At 39.1% G+C, this 20,305-nt stretch overlaps 1 protein-coding gene across 1 annotated transcript; it reads left to right on the top strand.

The window, feature by feature from the left end:
* Positions 1-775: 775 nt before the first annotated feature.
* LOC132302406 (uncharacterized) lies at positions 776-19,874 on the top strand. The gene is made up of 5 exons (XM_059799240.1): positions 776-1,302; positions 3,367-3,489; positions 5,050-5,149; positions 18,780-18,877; positions 19,395-19,874. The coding sequence occupies exons 1-5, from the start codon at positions 952-954 to the stop codon at positions 19,617-19,619; spliced, it is 897 nt and encodes a 298-aa protein (XP_059655223.1). The 5' UTR covers positions 776-951; the 3' UTR covers positions 19,620-19,874.
* The last annotated feature ends 431 nt before the right edge of the window (positions 19,875-20,305 follow it).

Here is a 20,305-nt window from a genome sequence, read left to right as displayed (position 1 = left end):
TTAAAAGTGACATTTTTCATAATGCCCCCAAATGGTTAAATTTAACTGTTTGAAGCGCGGATATGGCTTTTTTAATCTACACTCCAAAATCTACAAATTAGGTTTGGTGAACTCTGGGATTGTTACTCTTCAAGGTGCCTGAAGTGATGACAGTGGACAGTAATCTTCAAGTAATTTTTATAATTATCAAATTGTATCTCCAACTCGAAACAAATTTGAGGAGGGCTCTACAAGTACACCATAGTGCACTACGTAGTATAGTGTTCATGTCATCTTTTCTTTTAGGAAGGATTTAATTATATCCTCCTTTTATATATGAATCGTGTCCAAAAACATATTTACCTTTTATATATGAATCATGTCCAAAAACATATTTAGACCCAAGCCCATAAAAAAAGTGTGTATGTGTAAGTTAATCCATACGTTTTCTGGAATTTTTGTTTTAATGCAGCAAAAACATTGTTAAATCTTGCAAAAAGTGAAGAACAGAATGGTTGTAAAATATGCAGCACACACCTATTTCAGTATTTTCCCCTGCTTGGGGGCTTGAACTCATACCACCTAGCCTAGGGCAAGGCCCTTTTGATAAAATAAAACATGTTCAATTATCCATTTTTAGATTGATTGGGAAGACAGACATTAGACCCAATTGGATTGGATTGGGCCATTAGCAGAGTCTGTTCCTGAAGGAGTCTAGGCCTGGCCCATATCCAAGAGATTGGCCGGGAGAACGCCTCCTTCGCCTTTGTTCGTGCAATCGTGCACTGCACCCGGTCACCAGTTTAATTCATTCCCTGAGGCTGTAGCCTGTATAAAATTAACTTAGCCGAAATTTTACCTCCTCCCATTCCCGCCAAAATTTTAGAGTAAACAAACATCATATCATAAATAAATACTCCAGCAGTCAACAGGACGGAGGGGAGGACCCATCAATCAGATCACAATTCGAAAATGAACAACGGTGGTGGCGGCGGCGGCGGCGGTGCAGCGCCTACTGGATGTTACAAGTGCGGGCGGCCAGGCCACTGGTCCCGGGATTGCCCTTCAAATCCTAACGCTAACACTGATAACCCTAAAATTTCTTCTTCTAATATTTATTCTAATAAAAACGCATCGTCTTCGTCTTCCTTCAAGAGTGGTGGCAGTTTTAATGGTGCTTCGAATCCGGCATCCGAAAAGCCCAAAAAGGTCCCGAGAGCAAGGCCCAAGCTCACACCAGACCTTCTTCTCTCCAATGACGGTCTTGGTTATGTTCTTCGCCATTTTCCTCACGCTTTCAGGTTTCGCGGCCACCAACATGAGGTATCATCCATATATCCATTTTCTCTCCAACATCATCATCTTCGCGAGATCCGCATTTCCATTTTTTTTTATTTTTTAATATTGGGGTTGGTTTTTGATTCACACTGTTATTTGTTGATTTTGGATTATGTAGGTTACATAAATACACACACATACATATCGTTTTCCCTACGTTTCTAGAACCTACCTGAAGTTGCACAACGTTTTTTGCGATTCCAAGGAAATTAGTTCCCACAAAAGCCTAAGTTCCTTGGAAATTATAGTGGTGTTTGACGCCTGTGTCTATGTCAATATGTCACTTGTCTGTCTGTGGATCATAAATATTATTTGTAGTATTGCAAATGGGATAAACGTAGCATTGAAGTTCAGTTCTCCGTAGATGCTTAATCTTTTCTATTGTTGTTTTTTTATTTAGATTTCACCAGTCCAACCTGCTTTTTATAGCATTCCAGTGGTAACAATGCTTAGAATATTTGTTTTATTCATTACAACTTGATTAATTATGTTTTTGGTTCTCTATGAACATTAACTTGCCCTTGTTTGTCTCTATGCACATTAACTTGATTTTAGGATCTTAAATAACAAATGAGAGTATGCACGTTATTAAAATGGGGCTACAATTATGTCAACAACATCTTCATGAGTATGTAGGTTGCAGTTTGGTACTCAATTATTTGGTCTCCTGACTTACTGAATATTGATTAAGTGGATTGGGGTCTATTGTGGTGGAGTCTAGGACTAAAAATGAACCTGGCGACCTAATCTTTGCTCTTCTTGAACTTGTTTGAGGACTGAGGCTGCTCATTAATTGAATGAATGAGTTTGAGAGTGGAATACATGTCTATTTTGTGAATGAATTTTGTTTGGTAGGATGGGCATGCACACAGTGTAAGAAGTGGGATGAAAAATGTTGATCACTTGGTGAAACCTGTCAAATGCCAAATAAAGTGGAGAGGTACCTAAAATGCTTGAAAAAGTTTAGTGAAACTAGGCTCAAGTTTTCTTGTTAAGGTTTGAGTTAAAGCTTGAGCAAGGTTGGCCAAAACTCGACCAAGTCTGGAATGAGCTTTAGCAGAACCCAAACCTTAGCGAGCCAAGTTAGAGTCAGAATTTTTACTTCTATAGTGTGTTCTTTTTTATTCGGTTCTGGATACTCTGTTCAAGGATAAACCAAAGCATTTCCTATAACTCAATGTCATTGGAGGCACAACTTTTTCTATTGGTTTAATGCCAATTCCACTGGCCTTCCAACTTAATCCAAACTGATAAAGAGTCCAAATTAGGTCCGGATTGGGTAAGAATGAAATTGAAGTGAAAGTGAGCTGTTGACACGCTTACATAGGGGATAAATGTGGTCATATGAACATTTTTAGGATAAAATTAAAATAGGGTACAAAAGAATTAAAGTAGTGGAAAACATCATAGCAAGGGCTATTTTCTATGAAAGTCATTGGTTTGGTGTTCATATGTGAACAAAAGCACGATACTTGAAGAAGTATGTAGCAAGGAAATAATGGCCACTAATTTGGCCCACAAAAAACTTTTTTTTTTATGAGTCTTTGGTCCACTAAGAACTGCAAGAGCTTTTGTGTAACATGTAGCAAATGACTAGCAAACCAAACATAAATAGAAAATTTAGAAACTCTAAAGCCTCAAATATATTCTTATTCTACACAGGATAAAAGATAATCAAGTAAAAACTGCAGTCAAGATGTGTGGCCTTCTCACAGCTGCCGGTGTAGTTACTGCTCATAACCAATGATGTAAAGACGGGCCACCATTTGTCATAACTCATAAACTTATAAAATTCATATAAGGTAGATGTAGCTTCAAAATGCATCAGGTAGCAGAAACTTGCAAACCATACTTTGTTCTTCACCAGTCCACCTGGACCTGTTGTTTTGGTTGACAGAATCTTATCTGAGCGTGAGACACTGCATTATTCTGAATTAATTGTAATTTTAATAATGATGTTTGTGCTTGCTTATTATTCTTGTCTGCTGTAATTGCATAACTTTATTCAATGCAACTATCTTTTATAACAAATTGGCCAACTTTCTGCAGGTTAGTGATTTGGGGAACCTAATTGGCTTATATGCTGAATGGCATTCCCATTTGCTTCCTTACTACTCATTCGAACAGTTTGTACACAAGGTTGAACAAGTTGGTACAACAAAACGTGTCAGGGTAAAACATTCTTCTGTTTGGCAATTCTAATTCTTTTATTTCAATTATCATAATAGTTCTCTTAAAAAAGTGGGCTTTTATATATAAAAAAGTTGATATTACGCAAACACACTCTTTCTTGAGAGAAGTTCTCCAACTCGTTTTCTTTTTAAACACAGGAAAAAGAAATAAATGCAGGTTTGTTCCTTGCAATGATGGGTTTAAAGAGGCATTGAAAATTAGGATGGCAAAAGAATTTTTGGAAAATCAGTTTAATTGTCATGGATCAAAAGGCTGATTGTGACAATGTAGCTAGCTTGTTAGGTGTTAGTGATAGTTTGATTTTTAATTAAAATTGGAATGCTCAAATGAGTCAAATTGGAAGACCAAGTGTGATGTGGAAATTATCCTGTAGTGGCTCGCCTTTTATTTTTTATGTTTCTGTGGTTGGAGACATCAATCTGATTATGCTATTAGTTTTTAGCTATTTGGCACAAACCTCTACCTAGTGTTCAATAAGATACCCTCCAAGTGATTGGTAAATTACTAGATAACGATGAAAGGCTGAAAGAAAAAAAGAAAGACAAGGTAGATGAAGTAAACTGAACGGGACATAAAGTGGCAGAGGTTAAATGAGAAAAGATTTTTTTTAAAAAAGGTTCACAAATCTTCTGTATTGTAGCAAAAAACAACCTTTATTTTGGTCCATGTTAGCACATTTATGTAAGTTAATTTTCTGCGGGATCACCACAGGAAGCAAAAAGGCTTTAAATATGTAAAAGCATCAACCCCTGTGGTTGGCAAGATGCCTGATTTGCATTTTTCATATTCGTAGATCTTATATTGCTACTTATGTTGGTCCATGATCTATTCAGAACTATTAATCTTCACACCAGATTGATAAGGTGAACAATACTTCAACCTCTGGTATTGCTTAACAAATTAAATCCTATTTTTTATGTTAATTAAAGAAGAAACAATGACAAGGTTTAATTATTTTAAAAATTTTGGTTAAAATTATCTGCATTAGCTTACTTATAAAAAAAATAAAAAATAAAAAAATTATCTGCATGACCTTATATGTTCTATGGAATACAAGTTTCATTTATATAGTTGAATTATATTTTTTCACTTTTTCCCTGAAAAATGGTAAAGGATAAAAGTTCCAATCTAGAACTAGTTAAATAATAATAATGATCATGATCATGATCAATAATAATAATAATGATCATGATGATCTGCTCAACCTAAAGCATGCTTGACACGGAGTTTTCCCTAAAAATTATTTCCATGCATTACCCCCAAGTTCCTGAAAAGTGTGGTATATTCTTTTCTTTTCTATCTTTTTTTTTTTTTGGGTAGGTGAAAAGTGTGGTATTTACTCCTGCGTGTTATATCTTTTACAACTTTCATGAGTATAATCTGAATCTAGCAACTACTTAAGCACACTTGGATTGCTAATTAATTGACTTTTTAACGTTTCATTTATGGTTTTCGGTATGATTTTTTTTTTTTTTGTTATTTTTTTTCTTGTAAAACTATGCACCTACCATATTTTTATATTTAGCACTTTGTAAGCAGTTATGTATTAAAGAATTACGAGAGAGAGTTGCAAATGGAGGGGACTTAACAAAACTTCATGAACCCCCAGTTGAACAAGATATTTCAAATCATGAACAAGGTACCTAATATCTGGTTTCTTTGCTACTTTATCTTTTTAAAGAGTTTTTTGGATGCCCCGTCTTCATGCAATTTGTTTGATTTTATTCATGCTAAGCATAGAAAGCAGCAAATACATGTTCTATTAGAAGATTTTTATAGAGCATGCTTAGTTGTTTTTTCAAGATCTTATTCTTCTCTGTTAGGCATAAAAAATGAGTGTCCTCCTACTTGGGCCCAAGGATACAGTAGAAATATATAAAAAGAAGAGAAAAGAGAGAATTGCGTAAAGGCTTGAATGAGATGAATTACTCATTCACAGCTCTAGTATTTATAGATAAAATGAGCATATGCTCGTATTACAAGAAAGGAAACTAAATCAAATCAAAATCAAATCACAACTTGTTCTAAAGGAGATTCTATGGCATATTCTATAGCATAGTCAAATCTCTGCTATTATTGTAAGTCATACCATAAATCGTGGTATCATATATATGCTATTATATGCATAGTCAAATCTCTGCTATTATAGTAAGTTATACCATAAATCGTGGTATCATAAATGCTAACACTCCCCCTCAAGTTGGTGCGTGGATATCTGAAACGCCCAACTTGGACAATGCATTCTCAAACACAATCTTGTTGACGCCCTTTGTAAGAATGTCTGCAAGCTGCTGAGAGCTTGTGACAAATGGAGTGCAAATTTGACCAGAGATGATCTTTTCTCGAATGAAGTGATGGTCCACCTCTATATGCTTAGTCCTGTCATGCTGAACGGGATTTGCTGCTATGCTAATGGCAGACTTGTTGTCGCAGTAGAGTGAGAATGGAAGCGACACTGGAAGGCACAAGTCTGTCATCAAGGCTTTTAGCCAAAGCAACTCACCTACCCCAAGAGCCATAGCCCTATACTCTGCCTCTGCACTAGATCGATAGACAACATCCTGCTTCTTACTGCGCCAAGTAACCAAGTTACCACCAATAGTGGTACAATAACCTAAAGTAGACCTCATATCTGAAATTGATCCTGCATGATCAGCATCTGTCCAAGCCTCAACACGTAAGTGACCATGATTAGCAAACAAAATACCATGGCTTGGACACCCTTTTAAGTAGCGAAGAATCCGAATAGTGGCATCAAGGTGTGGGGCACGAGGAGAGTGCATGAATTGACTCACGACACTCATGGCATAAGCAATGTCAGGTCGAGTCATGGATAAATAGATGAGCTTCCCCACAAGTCGTTGATACTGACCAATATCTGACAACAACTCCCCCTCAGAATCAGCCAACCGATGATTCTGCTCAATCGGAGTATCAGCAGGACGAGCGCCAAGCTGACCAGAAGCAGAAAGCAAGTCAAGAACATACTTGCGTTGAGTGATGAAAATGCCAATCTTGGAGCGAGCCACCTCAATGCCCAAGAAGTACCGTAGGGATCCTTAATCTCAAACTGACAGCCAAGATAGCTCTTAACCTCATTAATTCCGGTAGTATCATTGCCGGTAAGAATAATATCGTCGACATACACAATGAGAGCAACTGTCTTACCGCCTGAATGACGTAAAAACAAGGTATGATTAGCTGCACTTTGATGGAAACCAAAGTTGAGCATAGCAGTGCCAAAGCGATCAGACCAAGCTCGAGGAGACTGCTTGAGGCCATATAGAGAACGACGAAGACGACATACCATACCAAAATGAGCAGGAGAACGAAAGCCTGGAGGAGGAACCATGTACACCTCCTCCTGCAAATCACCATTAAGAAAGGCATTCTTGACATCTAATTGAAATAAAGGCCAAGATCGAATTGCAGCAACGGAAAATAATACACGGATGGTATTCATCTTGGCAATAGGGGCAAAAGTCTCTTGATAATCTATGCCATAAGTCTGAGCATAACCCTTGACAACCAATTGGGCCTTGTAACGAGCAACTGACCCATCTGGATTATGCTTAATTGTAAACACCTAACGACAACCCACAACCTTTCGTCTAATAGGAAGCGGAACCATGTCCCAAGTCTGATTTTTCTCAAGTGCTTGTAGTTCTTCTGTCATAGCATCACGCCATTGAGGTTGTGCTAGTGCATCTGCAACACTGGAAGGAACAGGAACCGAGGCAACAGAAACAAGAAAACTCCGATAGGAGGGTTAGAGAGCATAATCAGAAACAAAATTAGAAATAGGGTAAGTACAAGAACGTTTATCCTTTCGAAGAGCAATGGGGCGATCATCAAGCTAAACAATAGCTTGAGAAGGCGGAGCCGGTGCCGAAGGAACAAGGCAGTCGATCGTGGGAGTTGAAGCTTGTACCTATTGTCTCCGACTATAAACCTGTGAAAAAGGAACAATTCCCCCTGCTGGAGGGGTATCATGAGGAAGAATTATAGAAGAAGAAACAGGTAATGGTAGAGGAGTTGAAGACGGAAGAAGGTGATCATCCATTATATTCAATGGGAACCATTCACTCTGAGAACCAACTGAGCCACTATAGTATGGTGTATGCTCAAAGAAAGAAACATCCATGGATATAAACCGCTGAAGACTGGGAGGATGGTAACACCTATAACCTTTTTGAGAGTGAGAATAGCCCAAAAACACACACTTCAAAGCCTTGGGGTCAAGCTTTGTACGAGTTTGCCCTAACTGCTGAACAAAGCACACACACCCGAAGACTCGCGGAGGAATCAAAAATAGAGATGAATTGGGATGTAAGATTGAGAGGGGCTGCAAAGTTAAGAATCCTGGAAGGAGTCCTATTAATGATGTAAACAGCGGTAAGAACTGCATCTCCCCAAAATGATTGGGGAACATTCATGCCAATGCAGATTGCTTTGGCTAAGTTAAAGATGTGGCGATTCTTTCTCTTAGAACGACCATTCTGTTGAGGAGTTTTAACATTAGCCAACTGATGCTCAATCCCAAATTCTGTACATAACCGTTGTACCTCCCCATAAATGTACTCTGTACCTTGGTCAGATCGGAATTTTTTAATGGTACGACCATATTGAATCTGAACCATTGTCATAAAATTTTTAAAAATGGTGTATACCTCATTTTTGGTTTTCATAAGATAAACCCAAGTAACACGACTATGATCATCAATGAACAATACGAAATATCGAAATCCAAGAATAGAAGTAACTGGGCAAGGACCCCACACATCTGAATGAACAAGATCAAAAGGTGTTAAAGCAGATTTATTACTACTAGCAGGATAATTGGAACGAACATGTTTAGCTATATGACATGTTTCACAGGATAAATAAGGAAATAAATGTTTCAAATAACCAAAAGAAATATGTCCTAAACGCATGTGCCAACGCATAAGCTGGGCTTTATTAGATGAAACAATATTAGAAAATGAAGCTGAATGTGCTTGAGGTGACAAAGGAGCATCCAACAGGTATAAACCGTCCACTTCACGCCCACTGCCAATCGTCCGTTTTGACACCAGATCCTGAAAAATACAATGAGAGGGAAAGAACGTTACACTACAATTTAATTGTTTGGTAACGCTACTAACAGAAATAAGATTTGTAGTCAACTTTGGAACATGAAGTGTATTTGACAAAGTTAATGAAGGAGTAATTGATATGTGACCCTTCCTAGCAATGGAAGATGGAGAGCCATTCGCAAGGCGGACCTTGCGTTGGCCAGAGCAGATACTGTAAGATTGGAAGAGTGAGGACATACCGGTCATATTGTCTGAAGCACCAGAATCAATGATCTATTGTGTTGAAGATGTAGATACGCTATGTGCAGACGCAATAGTACCTGAGTGGGCATAAGTGGAGGTTGGCTGAGATGATGCCTCCATTTGGTTGAAGAATTGCTTGAACTTGTCCAAATCCAGCTTGAGTCAAGGTAACTGTAGTAGAAGATGTAGAGGCAGGGTTGTCAGGAGTTGACAACGAGACTGGTTATGTAACAGAATGTGCAGAGGATCGAGGCCGTTGTTCTGTTGCGGTGGACGTCCATGTAGAGCATAACAACGAGATTTGATGTGACCAATTTTTCCGCAATGGTCACACCGTCCACGTTGTCGTCCCAGAGGAGGACCGGTGGTAGTGTTCTGAACTGACTGGGATGGTGAAGTTCCTGAAAGGTTGGGAATCTAAACTGCCATAGCAGAACGATCAACAGAAGCAACACCTAATGGATGAGTCCGGCAGCTCTCATCTGACAACACATAGGAATATGCATCCTCAAGAGTAGGGAATGAAGATAAGCCTAATAAATGAACACGAGCATACTCAAACTCGTCGTTCAACCCGGCAAGAAACTGAAACACTCGATTCTTCTCCACAATTCCTGCATATAAAATTACATCATCTGGATCCTTCCAAGAGTGGAAGGAATCATAATATAACATCTCCTCCCAAATAGCATGAAGCTTGGCGATGTAACCTCAAATTGTCAAGTCACCCTGAGAAATCCTGGTGATATCTCGCCCCAGCTGGAAAATTTGTGCATTATTCTGCCTCTGAGAATAAGTGCGTTGAATTGAATCCCAAATCTGCTTAGCAGTCTTCATAAACATATAGCCAAAAGCTATGTTTGGTTGCATCGAATTGACTAGCCAAGGCATAACCATAGCGTTATCTGCAAACCACTGTGGATATGCCTTCTCTGACTCAACTGGCTCTTTCTCAGAACTAGTAATATAGCCAATCTTGCCTTTGCCACCAATGAACATCTTGGCAGACTGTGCCCAAATCAAATATTTGGAACCATCCAACTTCACTGTGGTGATTTGAAGTATTGGATTTTCTGATGAGTTGGTGGGAAAAATGGCACCACCACCCACAGAACGTGGGCCAAGAGAATTAACAGTCGAGGACCCTGAATCTGTCATAATCTGTCACATGACAATAAAAAGAACTCCGAAAACACCACAAATTCTGTTAATAAATCAAAGGGTCTCCTCAGACCATAAACAGTGTCTCCTCAGACCATTCCCTAAAAGTCCAAATACATACATTTTTTAAGGAGCGCTACCCGCTTACATATAGCCAGACAGCTCCTTCTTAATATTCAGAACCTCTTTGTAAACTAATTTTTTTTTACCCAAGCTCTTCTAGGTGTTGGAAACCAACTATCCCAATTTACCCAACCCTAGAAGAGTGAAAAAGAAATTGTAAAACTTAAAAATACCTGTTTTCGATCACAAAACAGCAACACAGAAAAACATGTGTAGGCAATGTCACACGATGTCACAAACAGCCTAGGGCAGCTGTCGCACAAGTAGCAAGGCTGCTGAAAGGTGTGGAAGGTGTTGGCTCTGATACCAAGTAGAAATATATAAAAAGAAGAGAAAAGAGAGAATTGCGTAAATGCTTGAATGAGATGAATTACTCACTCACAGCTCTAGTATTTATAGATAAAATGAGCACATGCTCGTATTACAAGAAAGGAAACTAAATCAAATCAAAATCAAATCACAACTTATTCTAAAGCATATTCTATAGCATAGTCAAATCTCTGCTATTATGGTAAGTCATACCATAAATCGTGGTATCATATATATGCTATTATATGCATAGTCAAATCTCTGCTATTATGGTAATATTACCATAAATCGTGGTATCATAAATGCTAACAGATACACTTATGCCATAATCTAGTTGATTTTTTTCTGGCTAGATGTTGTCGAACAGTATGAATGAAACATAAAAGCATTGTATCTTTGGTCCATGATCTTATTGATTACCCATTTTTATTTTGTTAAAATTAGCTAAGTAGTAAATTAACCATGGATGGGACACACTGCAGTGTATTGTTAAATTATACTGCTGACTGCATCCTTTTAGTGTTGAAGGTATGAATGCACCAGCATGATATTGACATTATATGCTAAAATTTGCAGCAGGTTAGCTTCAAATCTCAAGGATAGAGAGCTGTAATAAATTGTTATAGCAGTTTTGATAAATTGTTGCAGCAATGTTGTTGATGCAATTTATGCTTGTTAGAACTTGTGCCTCAAAATCCTATTCTGAGAGCAGCAACATTAGTAGCCAAGGCATGGAACATGAATTCCAAACTAGATTTTTGCATGTATAAGTGATAATGCCTATTGACCAGGAAAGGTAAGTTTTGAATTTCTATGGGCCCGCCTTGAATTGTGTAATCAACTTTTGGTCTTAGTCGAGTCCTTTTTTTTGCCAATTAGGTCATTATGCCACTTGTTTAATTTTATTTAGGTTTCTTTGTAATTCATCTTGTAAAGTATATTTTAGAAATTTCCGGTTTTATGAGTCCTGGCTGTAGCAGTGGTCTTTCTTTGATGCATGCTTACAAGAAAATGTGCATATCGGGAATTAACATGAAGCACATGTTGAACCTTACATAATCAAGTTTTGGGCCGAATCAAATATTAGCGTAGGTTATTTTAGATTAATAAGCTGATGGTAGAGTTTATTTATGATTTATTTGTTTTAGTAATCAAATTGGTAATTTGAAGATTTACTGGGCATGGTAGAGCTGTGGACCATGGGTTTTGTTTGCATTGAGTTACGTTGTTGGGTTTCTATATGGAGTCGTAGTTGGACTGGAATAGACTTAGTATTCAAAGTTTCCAATTTTATTACATTATAAGAAATCTATACCTGAAGAACCTGTAGATATCCATGTGATCTTTGGAGTGAATCCTAAGGAATTCTAGGCAGTATTCCAATCTTCATATTCTTCTTCAAGTTTAAACTTAAAAATACTTGTCCAGAAATTCCAGTACACTACTGAAATTCTGCAATCTATCACTTTTGGAACCAGACAAATTCTAACCAAAAGCACCTTTTACCTAACCTTACAGAAGCCCCTCAAAAGGTGGTTTGTGTGTGTGTGTATGGACAGCAACCTTGGGTAGGATTTTTGACAATTAATAATTTAGGGAGGAGGCATCAGGTTGTAGTGAATTGGTGTTATATGTGCAAAAGTGATGAGGAGTTGTGAACCATCTCCTTTTGCATCACTGGGTGGCTAGGGATGTTTGGGCCATGACCTTTCTTTTTTTTTTTTTTTTGGTCTTCATTAGGTTTCGGCAGATTCCACAATGGTCATGCTCGAGACTTGGAGGGGATGTAGAGTGGGTAGTCAAGTCCAAGATGCTTGGAGGGCAGCTCCCTATGCTTATGGTGGGCTTTATGGCATGAGAGGAATAGGAGATTCTTTGATGGCGAGGAAGCTCCGATTTGGGTGTTAAAACAATCCTTCTTGAGTTTTATTTTTTTATTTTTTTGGATTAAGGGGTGGCAATGTAAATTTGTGGAGGACTTTGTAGATATTGTGGATAGTTTGAGATTATAGTGGGTTTAGAGTTAGCTTTTGTGCAGTTGTTCTTTGGCTTGCTCCCCTTGAGCAATATTTAATGGAATCTGATTTGTTAAAAAATAATAATAATAATAGTAGTAAAACCTCAAACTTTCAAGCTTCTTGGCGTATTCCCACCATTAAATCAACCTTAGGCAGCTTTTTTCCAAACTTCATCAGTTTAGTGTCAGAGTTAATAAGAAAGTTTTTCCTTCAGCTTCCTACATCTATTGATGGTATAAGAGAAAATTATCTCAGATTTCTTCAATGTAAAATGTTCCTTTTCAATCATTCACCATGCTAAGTAAAGCAAAAATTGCATCTAAAGTTGAAGTCCTCTCAAATAAGAATCGTAAGACTACGGAGATAAATATTGGTTTGAGGAAAAGTTAATTGGAGGCTTTAGTTTAATCTTGAAAAGGCTTATAATGATTCTTCTCTTCATTAACAAGGGAGTGGAACCGAGCAACAAAAGATGAAGTTCCAGCTTCTATAATTCAAAATCAGTGGCTGCATTCATTGACCACTACCTTTCCTATTAATTCTCATTTGGAAGCTAATAATATAGGCCTCACAGCTGTTCTTGAGAAAACAGAGTTTATGACTACTGTTTTACTTGACCAAAGCACAAAGAAGGTGATCATAATACCAAGCATAAGAAAATCAAATCTATGGATGAAGTTAGAGCTGATTTTTATATGGCAAGTCAATTCAACGATGCACTTGCTTTGCAAATACTGTAACCATTTATTTTTCCAGTTTTTCATTTCTTTATTTATTTTTTGATAAGTAAGATTTTATAAAAAGCGCTCAAAAGGGAGCGAAACCCAAAGAAACAAAAGGCCACAAAAAAGCCTCAAGCCTTCAAAGAGGCCAAAAAAATAACAATCTCATCAATAGAACGATAATCTCTCCCGAAAACCCAACAAAAGAGAGTGGAAATAATGGAGAACTTGAGCACAAAAATAGGCTTCTCCTTTCCCTCGAATTATCTCCGATTCCTTTCGAGCTAAATGCACCACCAAATACAAAGAGGCAGCCCTCCAAGCATCCTGAATAAGAGCCCCCATTGGGACATCCCTCCAAACCTCAATCAACCCTCAAGAAGAAGATGGCATAACCCAAGGGACCCCAAATAAACCAATCATCAAATCCCAACAGTCTTTAGCCATGCTGCAATGCAACAAAAGGTGATCAACAGTCTCCTCTTCGCGCAGGCACAAGAAACAACGATTGACAATCACTTGATTCCTCCTCCTTAAATTATCCTGGGTTAAAATCCTACCTAAGACCGAGGTCCAAGCAAAGAAGGCCACCTTAACGGGGAGCCTTGGAGCGCCAAATAGACTTCCACGGAAAAAGGACCTCCATCACCAACAGAAAGGCACCTAAAAAAGGACCTCACCTCGAACCTGCTCTGAGAATTAGGACTCCAAATCCAACAATCAGAATCCCCATGAGAAATCACCTGACGATATAGTAACTCCAAAAAACGAGTGACCTCCTTAATCTCCCAATCCTGAAAGTGTCTCCTAAACTGCACATCCCTCACCCCCCTAGGACCACGCACCTCAAGGGAGCTCCACCCTCCACTACTTTCCCCAAATTTGCTAGCAATAACTCTCTTCCAGAGCCAATGCCTCTCCATCCCAAATCTCCAAAGCTATTTCCCAAGAAGGGCCCTATTGAAAGGCAACAACCTTCTAATCCCTAGACTTCCATTTCGTAAAGGACAACAAACTTGCTCCCAACGAACCAGATGATACTTGAACTCCTCTCCTCTTCCCCCCCAAAGAAAATTACGGTGCAAGCTCTCAATTCTCTCAGCCACAGACGAAGGAATCTGAAAGAGAGATGAAATAAGTTGTGGGAGGTAAGAAAGGGTACTCTTAATCAGAGTGACCCTTCCCCACTGGGAGAGGTACTGTTTTTTCCAACCCGCTAGCCTCTTCTCAAATCTATCTACCACCGGATCCCAGGTCCCCATACATCTCGAAGAGGCTCCCAAAGGTAAACCTAAGTAAGAAATGGGGAAAGATCCAGTGTGACAACTAAGGATCTGAGCAAACATCGCAATACCAGGAACCTCCCCAACCGGCACTAAAACACTCTTTCCGACATTCACCTTAAGCCCAGAGACAACTTGGAACCAAACTAAAACACATCACAAATGTCTCAGCTGGGACGCATCGGCATCACAAAGAACTAAGGTATCATCTGCAAACATCAAGTGAGAGATCTCCAATTGACTAGCAACATCTTTACCCACCCGAAAACCTCTTAAAAAGCCAAGCTCAACAGCCTTTTTCAACAATCTGTTGAGTGCCTCCATCACAAAAAGGAAAAGAAAAGGGGACAGTGGATCCCCCTGTCTCAAGCTCCTCGAACTAGAGAAAAACCCCGTTGGAGCTCCGTTCACAAGGATAGAGAAGCGAGCATTAGAGATATAAAAATGAATCCATCTCCTCCACCGGTTCCCGAACCCCATACTCTCCATCAAATAAATGAGAAAGCTCCAACTCACATGGTCGTACGCCTTCTCAATGTCCAGCTTGCAAACAACACCTGGAACCCCACTGCTCAACTTGGAATCCACACATTCACTAGCAATAAGAACTGAATCCAAAATCTAACGACCTCCCACAAAAGCATTCTGAGAGTCTGAGATGACACCATCCAGAACCTTCCTTAGCCTCGAGGCCAAGACTTTGGCAATTAACTTGTAAAAACATCCCACCAAGCAAATAGGATGAAAATCCTTAACAAACGCTCCTCCCTTTTTCGGAATGAGAGCAATGAAAGTGGCATTCAAACTCTTCTCAAAAGAGCCATGAGCATAGAAAGCGTGAAAAGAACCCATCACATCTTCTTTGACCACCTCTCAGCACTCCAAAAGGAAACGCATTGAAATCTCATCAGGATTTGGGGCTTTATTCCCGTTACAGCTCTTTAAAGTAGACACAACTTCCTCTTCAGAGAAAGGCACTTCCAGAATGGAACATTCCTTACTCGAAATAGAGTCAAAATGAAGCCCATCCAACAAAGGTCTCCAACCATTTGGTTCGGGGAATAACATAGAAAAGAAATCAGTAAAACCCTTACAAATCTCCTTTTCCTTACAAAAAACCTCCCCATCCACCCGAATCCTCCCAATATGGTTGCTCCTTTTATGAGCGTTGGCAAGTCTATGAAAAAATTTCGTATTATTGCCCCCTTCCTTGAGCCACAAAGCTCTAGACTTTTGCCTCCATGAGATTTTTTCCAAGACAACAATCGATGCAAACTCTGCCTGACACTCTACCTTCATAATTTTAAAAGAGTTCGCCAAAGTGCCCATATCAACAATCTCAACAAAAACCCGATTCTTCCTCCACACTAGATTACCGAAATCCTCTTTGTTCCAAACCTTAAGATCATTCTTCAAGAACCGCAGCTTACCTGCGAGAGAGTGACTAGGGGTGCCTGCCACACAATACCCCATCCACCAAGAACGAACTCGCTCCAAAAACCCCTCAGCCCGCAGCCACATGTTCTCAAATCGAAAAGGGGATCTTCTGCTACGCAGCCCACCACAATCCAACATCAATGGAACATGGTCAGATAAAGGGCGAGCCAAAGTGCCCTGAACAACATCCGAAAAGTGCTCCTCCCAATCGCTTGACACCAGGAATCTATCAAGTCGAGAGAGGGTAGGAGGAGAACGACCACTGGACCAAGTGAAAGGCCCACCCACCAAAGGCAAATCAATCAATCTAAAAACGTCAATGAACTCCGAAAAAGATTCCATATCGATTGTCCACCTACCTCCCGTCGATCGCTTAAAAGGAGAACGAACAACATTAAAATCCCCGCCAATACACCAAGGCAGCGACCAACCCCTATGAACCTCTCCCAACTCCTCCCAAAGCAAATGATGATCACTGTCCTCATTAGGACCATAAATGCCAGAGAACACCCAACGGAAATCATACCTTGTTTATTCTAAAAGATGATGTTAACTTTAATTAGCTCCAAGATTTGAAGCTCATGGTTTTTCATAATTCAACTATAACGGCCCACTCCACCACATGGTATGATATTATCCTCTTTGGGTCCTGAGCCCGCACGATTTTGTTCTTGGGTTTAACCCCAAAAGGGCCTCATATCAATTGGAGTGTGCAAATCCTGCATATATAACACTTCTCCTTTCCACACCCAGGCGATGTGGGATTGTGCACCTGTAGCTCGCTCAGTGTGATAGCCTGCCAGTGCCTCTTGCACCCTCCCACATAGGTCGCCAGCATCAACCCACCCACCCCCCCAGGGGCCCAACGTCCTCGTTGGTCACATTTCCAGTTGGATCAGGCTTTGATACCATTTGTAACAATCATCACCCTACTCGACACAATATTGTCCACTTTTGGCTCGCTCGGACCAGACTTCTCAGGAGGTCACCCATCTTGGTACTACAGCATAAGCAAGCTTAACTGCGGAGTTTTGATGGGATCACTGACATCACAACTTTAAAACATGTTGTCTGATGTCAAAGATGCATGACCGAATCGTGGCCCACAATGGCCCACCCATCCCAGGTAATATTATCCTCTTTGAGCGCTTGCCAAGAGTCGAACCCACCACTGGTTTTGTTCCTAGCTAACCCACCACCGGGCCACTAGAACGCATTGTGTCATAGAACACCTGCCCGTGGGCGGGTGCAAGAGGCACTGGCATGCTACCACACTGAGCGAGCTACATGTGCACAATGGAAATGCTATATATGTAGGATTTGTGAGCTCTTTTGGGGTTAAACCCAAGAGCAAAACCGTGCGGACTCAGGCCCAAAGCGGACAATATCATACCATGTGGTGGAGTGGGTCGTTACATCAACATTACAAATGGTGAGGTTGCACTTTTTCTGAATTTGGGGCAGAAGGAATTAGAGGTTAACAAGAAAAGGGGCAATGTAAAATTTCACGTGGAGCATGCTTGGACCTAAGTTTTGGTTTTCTTTCCAAATCAAGTAAGACGACAAGCCTAAGGGCTTGAATCAACTATTTAGGTGTATTTTAAGGGTTGATTGCAACCACTAAAAAAAAAACTCTGAATGTATAATTTGTTCAGATTTAGGAGTTAAGGGTACTCTGGTAATCTTCATATATCTATGACATGGGCTATAGGTCCATGTTTCTTATTTTAGGTCAAGTTATTTATTTGGTTTCTATATGGAGTTTTGGGCTCCTAGTTAGTCTAGAATAGTTAAAGTTTAATTTTCCTTTGTTTTAAGTAATAGTTCTTACCCCAATAACTTATCTGTGAGTCAACCTTTCAATTTTCAACTCCTTTTGCTTCCTCCTCCTCCATAATAGCCCCTCTGTCATCATCAAAACCTCTTATTGGCTAACCATCTACATCCCCATAACAGCCCCTGTCATCAGCAAAACCCTACCCTAGGAAAGCCCTTATTTCATCATTAAAACCCGCTAATCAACCTTAAACCTTTCCTTACCTTTTGGCCCTTAGTTTAACACCTAAAACTTTTCAATACTCGTTGTGAGGATATTTTAGAATACTTCCTGAAATTTCTGTGATCCATCACCTTTTGAGACAAAACAACTCCTCTTTTTTTTTTTTTTTTTTTAAACTCGATCTGTTAAATCCCTGAACTTTCATTTTTTTTTTTTTTTCATACACAAGCCTCCCATAATATCAATCGCAGGAAGTTTTATTCCAAGTCCCCTTAAGCTGTCCAACGTCAGTTTGGTAACAAGCATGGAAGGAGTTTTACCTTGTGCTTGTCCCGCATCATTTCTGTTTGTTATTTTCTTAGTAAATTTGTTTGTTATATTATTTTGTTTGTATCTCAACTGTGAATTATTGGTTAAATTGTTTAAGTTTCTAATTTTGAAGTCACTCCTAAGAAGCAAGGACTCTCTTTAAGGAATCATGTCTTTTTAAGACATTGGGATTTCTGAAAATGTGTCCAGGAATGTCCGATACAAAGGGAATATTTTCATTATTTGAAAATAAAATTTGTAATAGCAAACACTAATTGAGAATGAAAGATATGATTCCGTGTAGTTCAATTGAGATATGACCTCACATACAGAAGGAATTGCAAAATATGATTAGTATAACTGACCCGAATGGTTGGAAGATGACTTTATTGAGTTGAGTTTTATCAACACCTGAATAATGTTGATGTATTACTGACAAAACCTTGGATGTGGGGACATGGTTTAAAATATTGATGAATGTTAATTTCATTATTCTTCATTTTATTTATTTATTTTTGCTAGTACATTCATCAACTTTCTTAGTGATCCTTATACAGCAGTGCTAATATAAGTCTTTCTGCTTGCTGCAGAAACTTTGGATTTAGAGAAGGGCGCGCCTTTGAAAAACCATGACACTGATGATTTACAAGAAGACATGCTTCAAGAGATATACAAGCAGGCTACCGAAGTAAGTAAATTTCCGTCATATATGGATGGGTTTCCTAGAGTTATTCAGGGAAAACAATATGGGTTTTCTAGAGTTCCTGTTCATCTACTGTCGGGATTGGATGGTAATGTTTACAGTCACAATTTATCAACTCACAGTGTTAAGTTTCTTTTTATTTTAAGTAAACCATCACCCTCATAGGTAAAGGATTGTGATTTCTTGCATATGAATATAGTTAACTGTGTATACTAAGGGGTAAAATGCAGAAAAACTCCCTTGAACTATTTATGTTTTGCAAACAACCCCCTAATGAAGCAATAAACACCCCTAAGTTAGCATATAAGGACAATATGTTATCCAACAGCTAAGGGACACAGAAAATTGCACTATTGTCCTTGCAAAGATACAAGATTTCCTCTCATCTCTTCTTCCTTATCATTGACCTCAAACCTGGAAATCAGACTCCTCATCCCAATTGTCCATTTGTTGTTTGAGCCTAATTCCATTTGAATGGCGCATAATAAGTATTCCTGTGCAGGAGCCATATCCATCCATGCATGATGTCACTTTTGCTGCTGAATCTTCTGATAATAGTACAGTGAAAGAATTACCAAATCAAGCACCAGAAAGTGCAGCTGCTAGCAGCTCCAGTCCAAGTCACATATCGGAAGAGCAGAGAGCTCGCATGGAAGCTAACAGGTTAAAGGCATTAGAGAGAGCTGCTGCTGCCGCTCCTCGTTCCAGCTGTTTGCAGACAGCTTGATTCTCTTTTGACTTTTGTATTTTGAGCTCTATTATATTTATTCTTGTACTTTTCTTTATTATATAATTCTCGTGAATGGTTCTCAACAAAATCGACCAGTCATCAAACTCAATTTTTCGTGGACCCTTTTTGTGGGTTGTTTGATTGTTATGTCAATTTTTAGACAAAATTCTGGGTGAATGGTTATCTTTGGAGTCCAAGTAACTTCAAGAAACATTTTATCGATTAGTAATATTACTGCAGTTGCTTAGGTCATTCTTATGGAGTGGTTCTGATCTGAAATTTCTTGTTGTGCTAAAGTAGTTTGGTCTGTTGTGACTGTTGGAAGGTGGGTTGGATAATAAGGCATTAGTCAATTGGAAAAAAGCCAACATGGCCAAGCGACTTTGAAGATTATGTGATCCTCAATACTCTTCAATTTGGCCAACTTGGGTCAGGACAAATTTCTTGAAGGGTAGATGTATTTGGGACGTTAAAATCTCCCCAGGAAATTGCTCTTTAGATCTTGTTCCAAGCATGTTGGTGGTGGAAGCCAAACCTTTTTTATGGTTTAATCATTAATTGTGATTTGGTTTCATCCATCAGTTGTACCAAACCAACTCTAGTGCCGTTATGAACACTGTTGGGTTTGAAAAAAAACTGTTGGGTTGAATTGGGTCCGGGCCAGTCAATAAAATGCATACAGA

Source organism: Cornus florida, unplaced genomic scaffold, assembly GCF_030987335.1.
Source record: "Cornus florida cultivar Cherokee Brave unplaced genomic scaffold, ASM3098733v1 CherokeeBrave_3.0.0_Hap2_Chr04, whole genome shotgun sequence".
Lineage (NCBI taxonomy): Eukaryota > Viridiplantae > Streptophyta > Magnoliopsida > Cornales > Cornaceae > Cornus > Cornus florida.
The sequence above is the reverse complement of the archived record's forward strand: the minus strand, read 5'-3'. Positions and strand labels throughout refer to the sequence as shown.

What these genes read in the sequence shown, in the direction of transcription:
- LOC132302406 (XM_059799240.1), top strand. Translation starts at nt 952, where the DNA reads ATGAACAACGGTGGTGGCGGCGGCGGCGGCGGTGCAGCGCCTACTGGA. An exon ending in GTACAACAAAACGTGTCAGG is followed by an intron (nt 3,490 to 5,049) that starts GTAAAACATTCT and finishes CTTTGTAAGCAG; the next exon opens with TTATGTATTAAAGAATTACG. An exon ending in TATACAAGCAGGCTACCGAA is followed by an intron (nt 18,878 to 19,394) that starts GTAAGTAAATTT and finishes ATTCCTGTGCAG; the next exon opens with GAGCCATATCCATCCATGCA.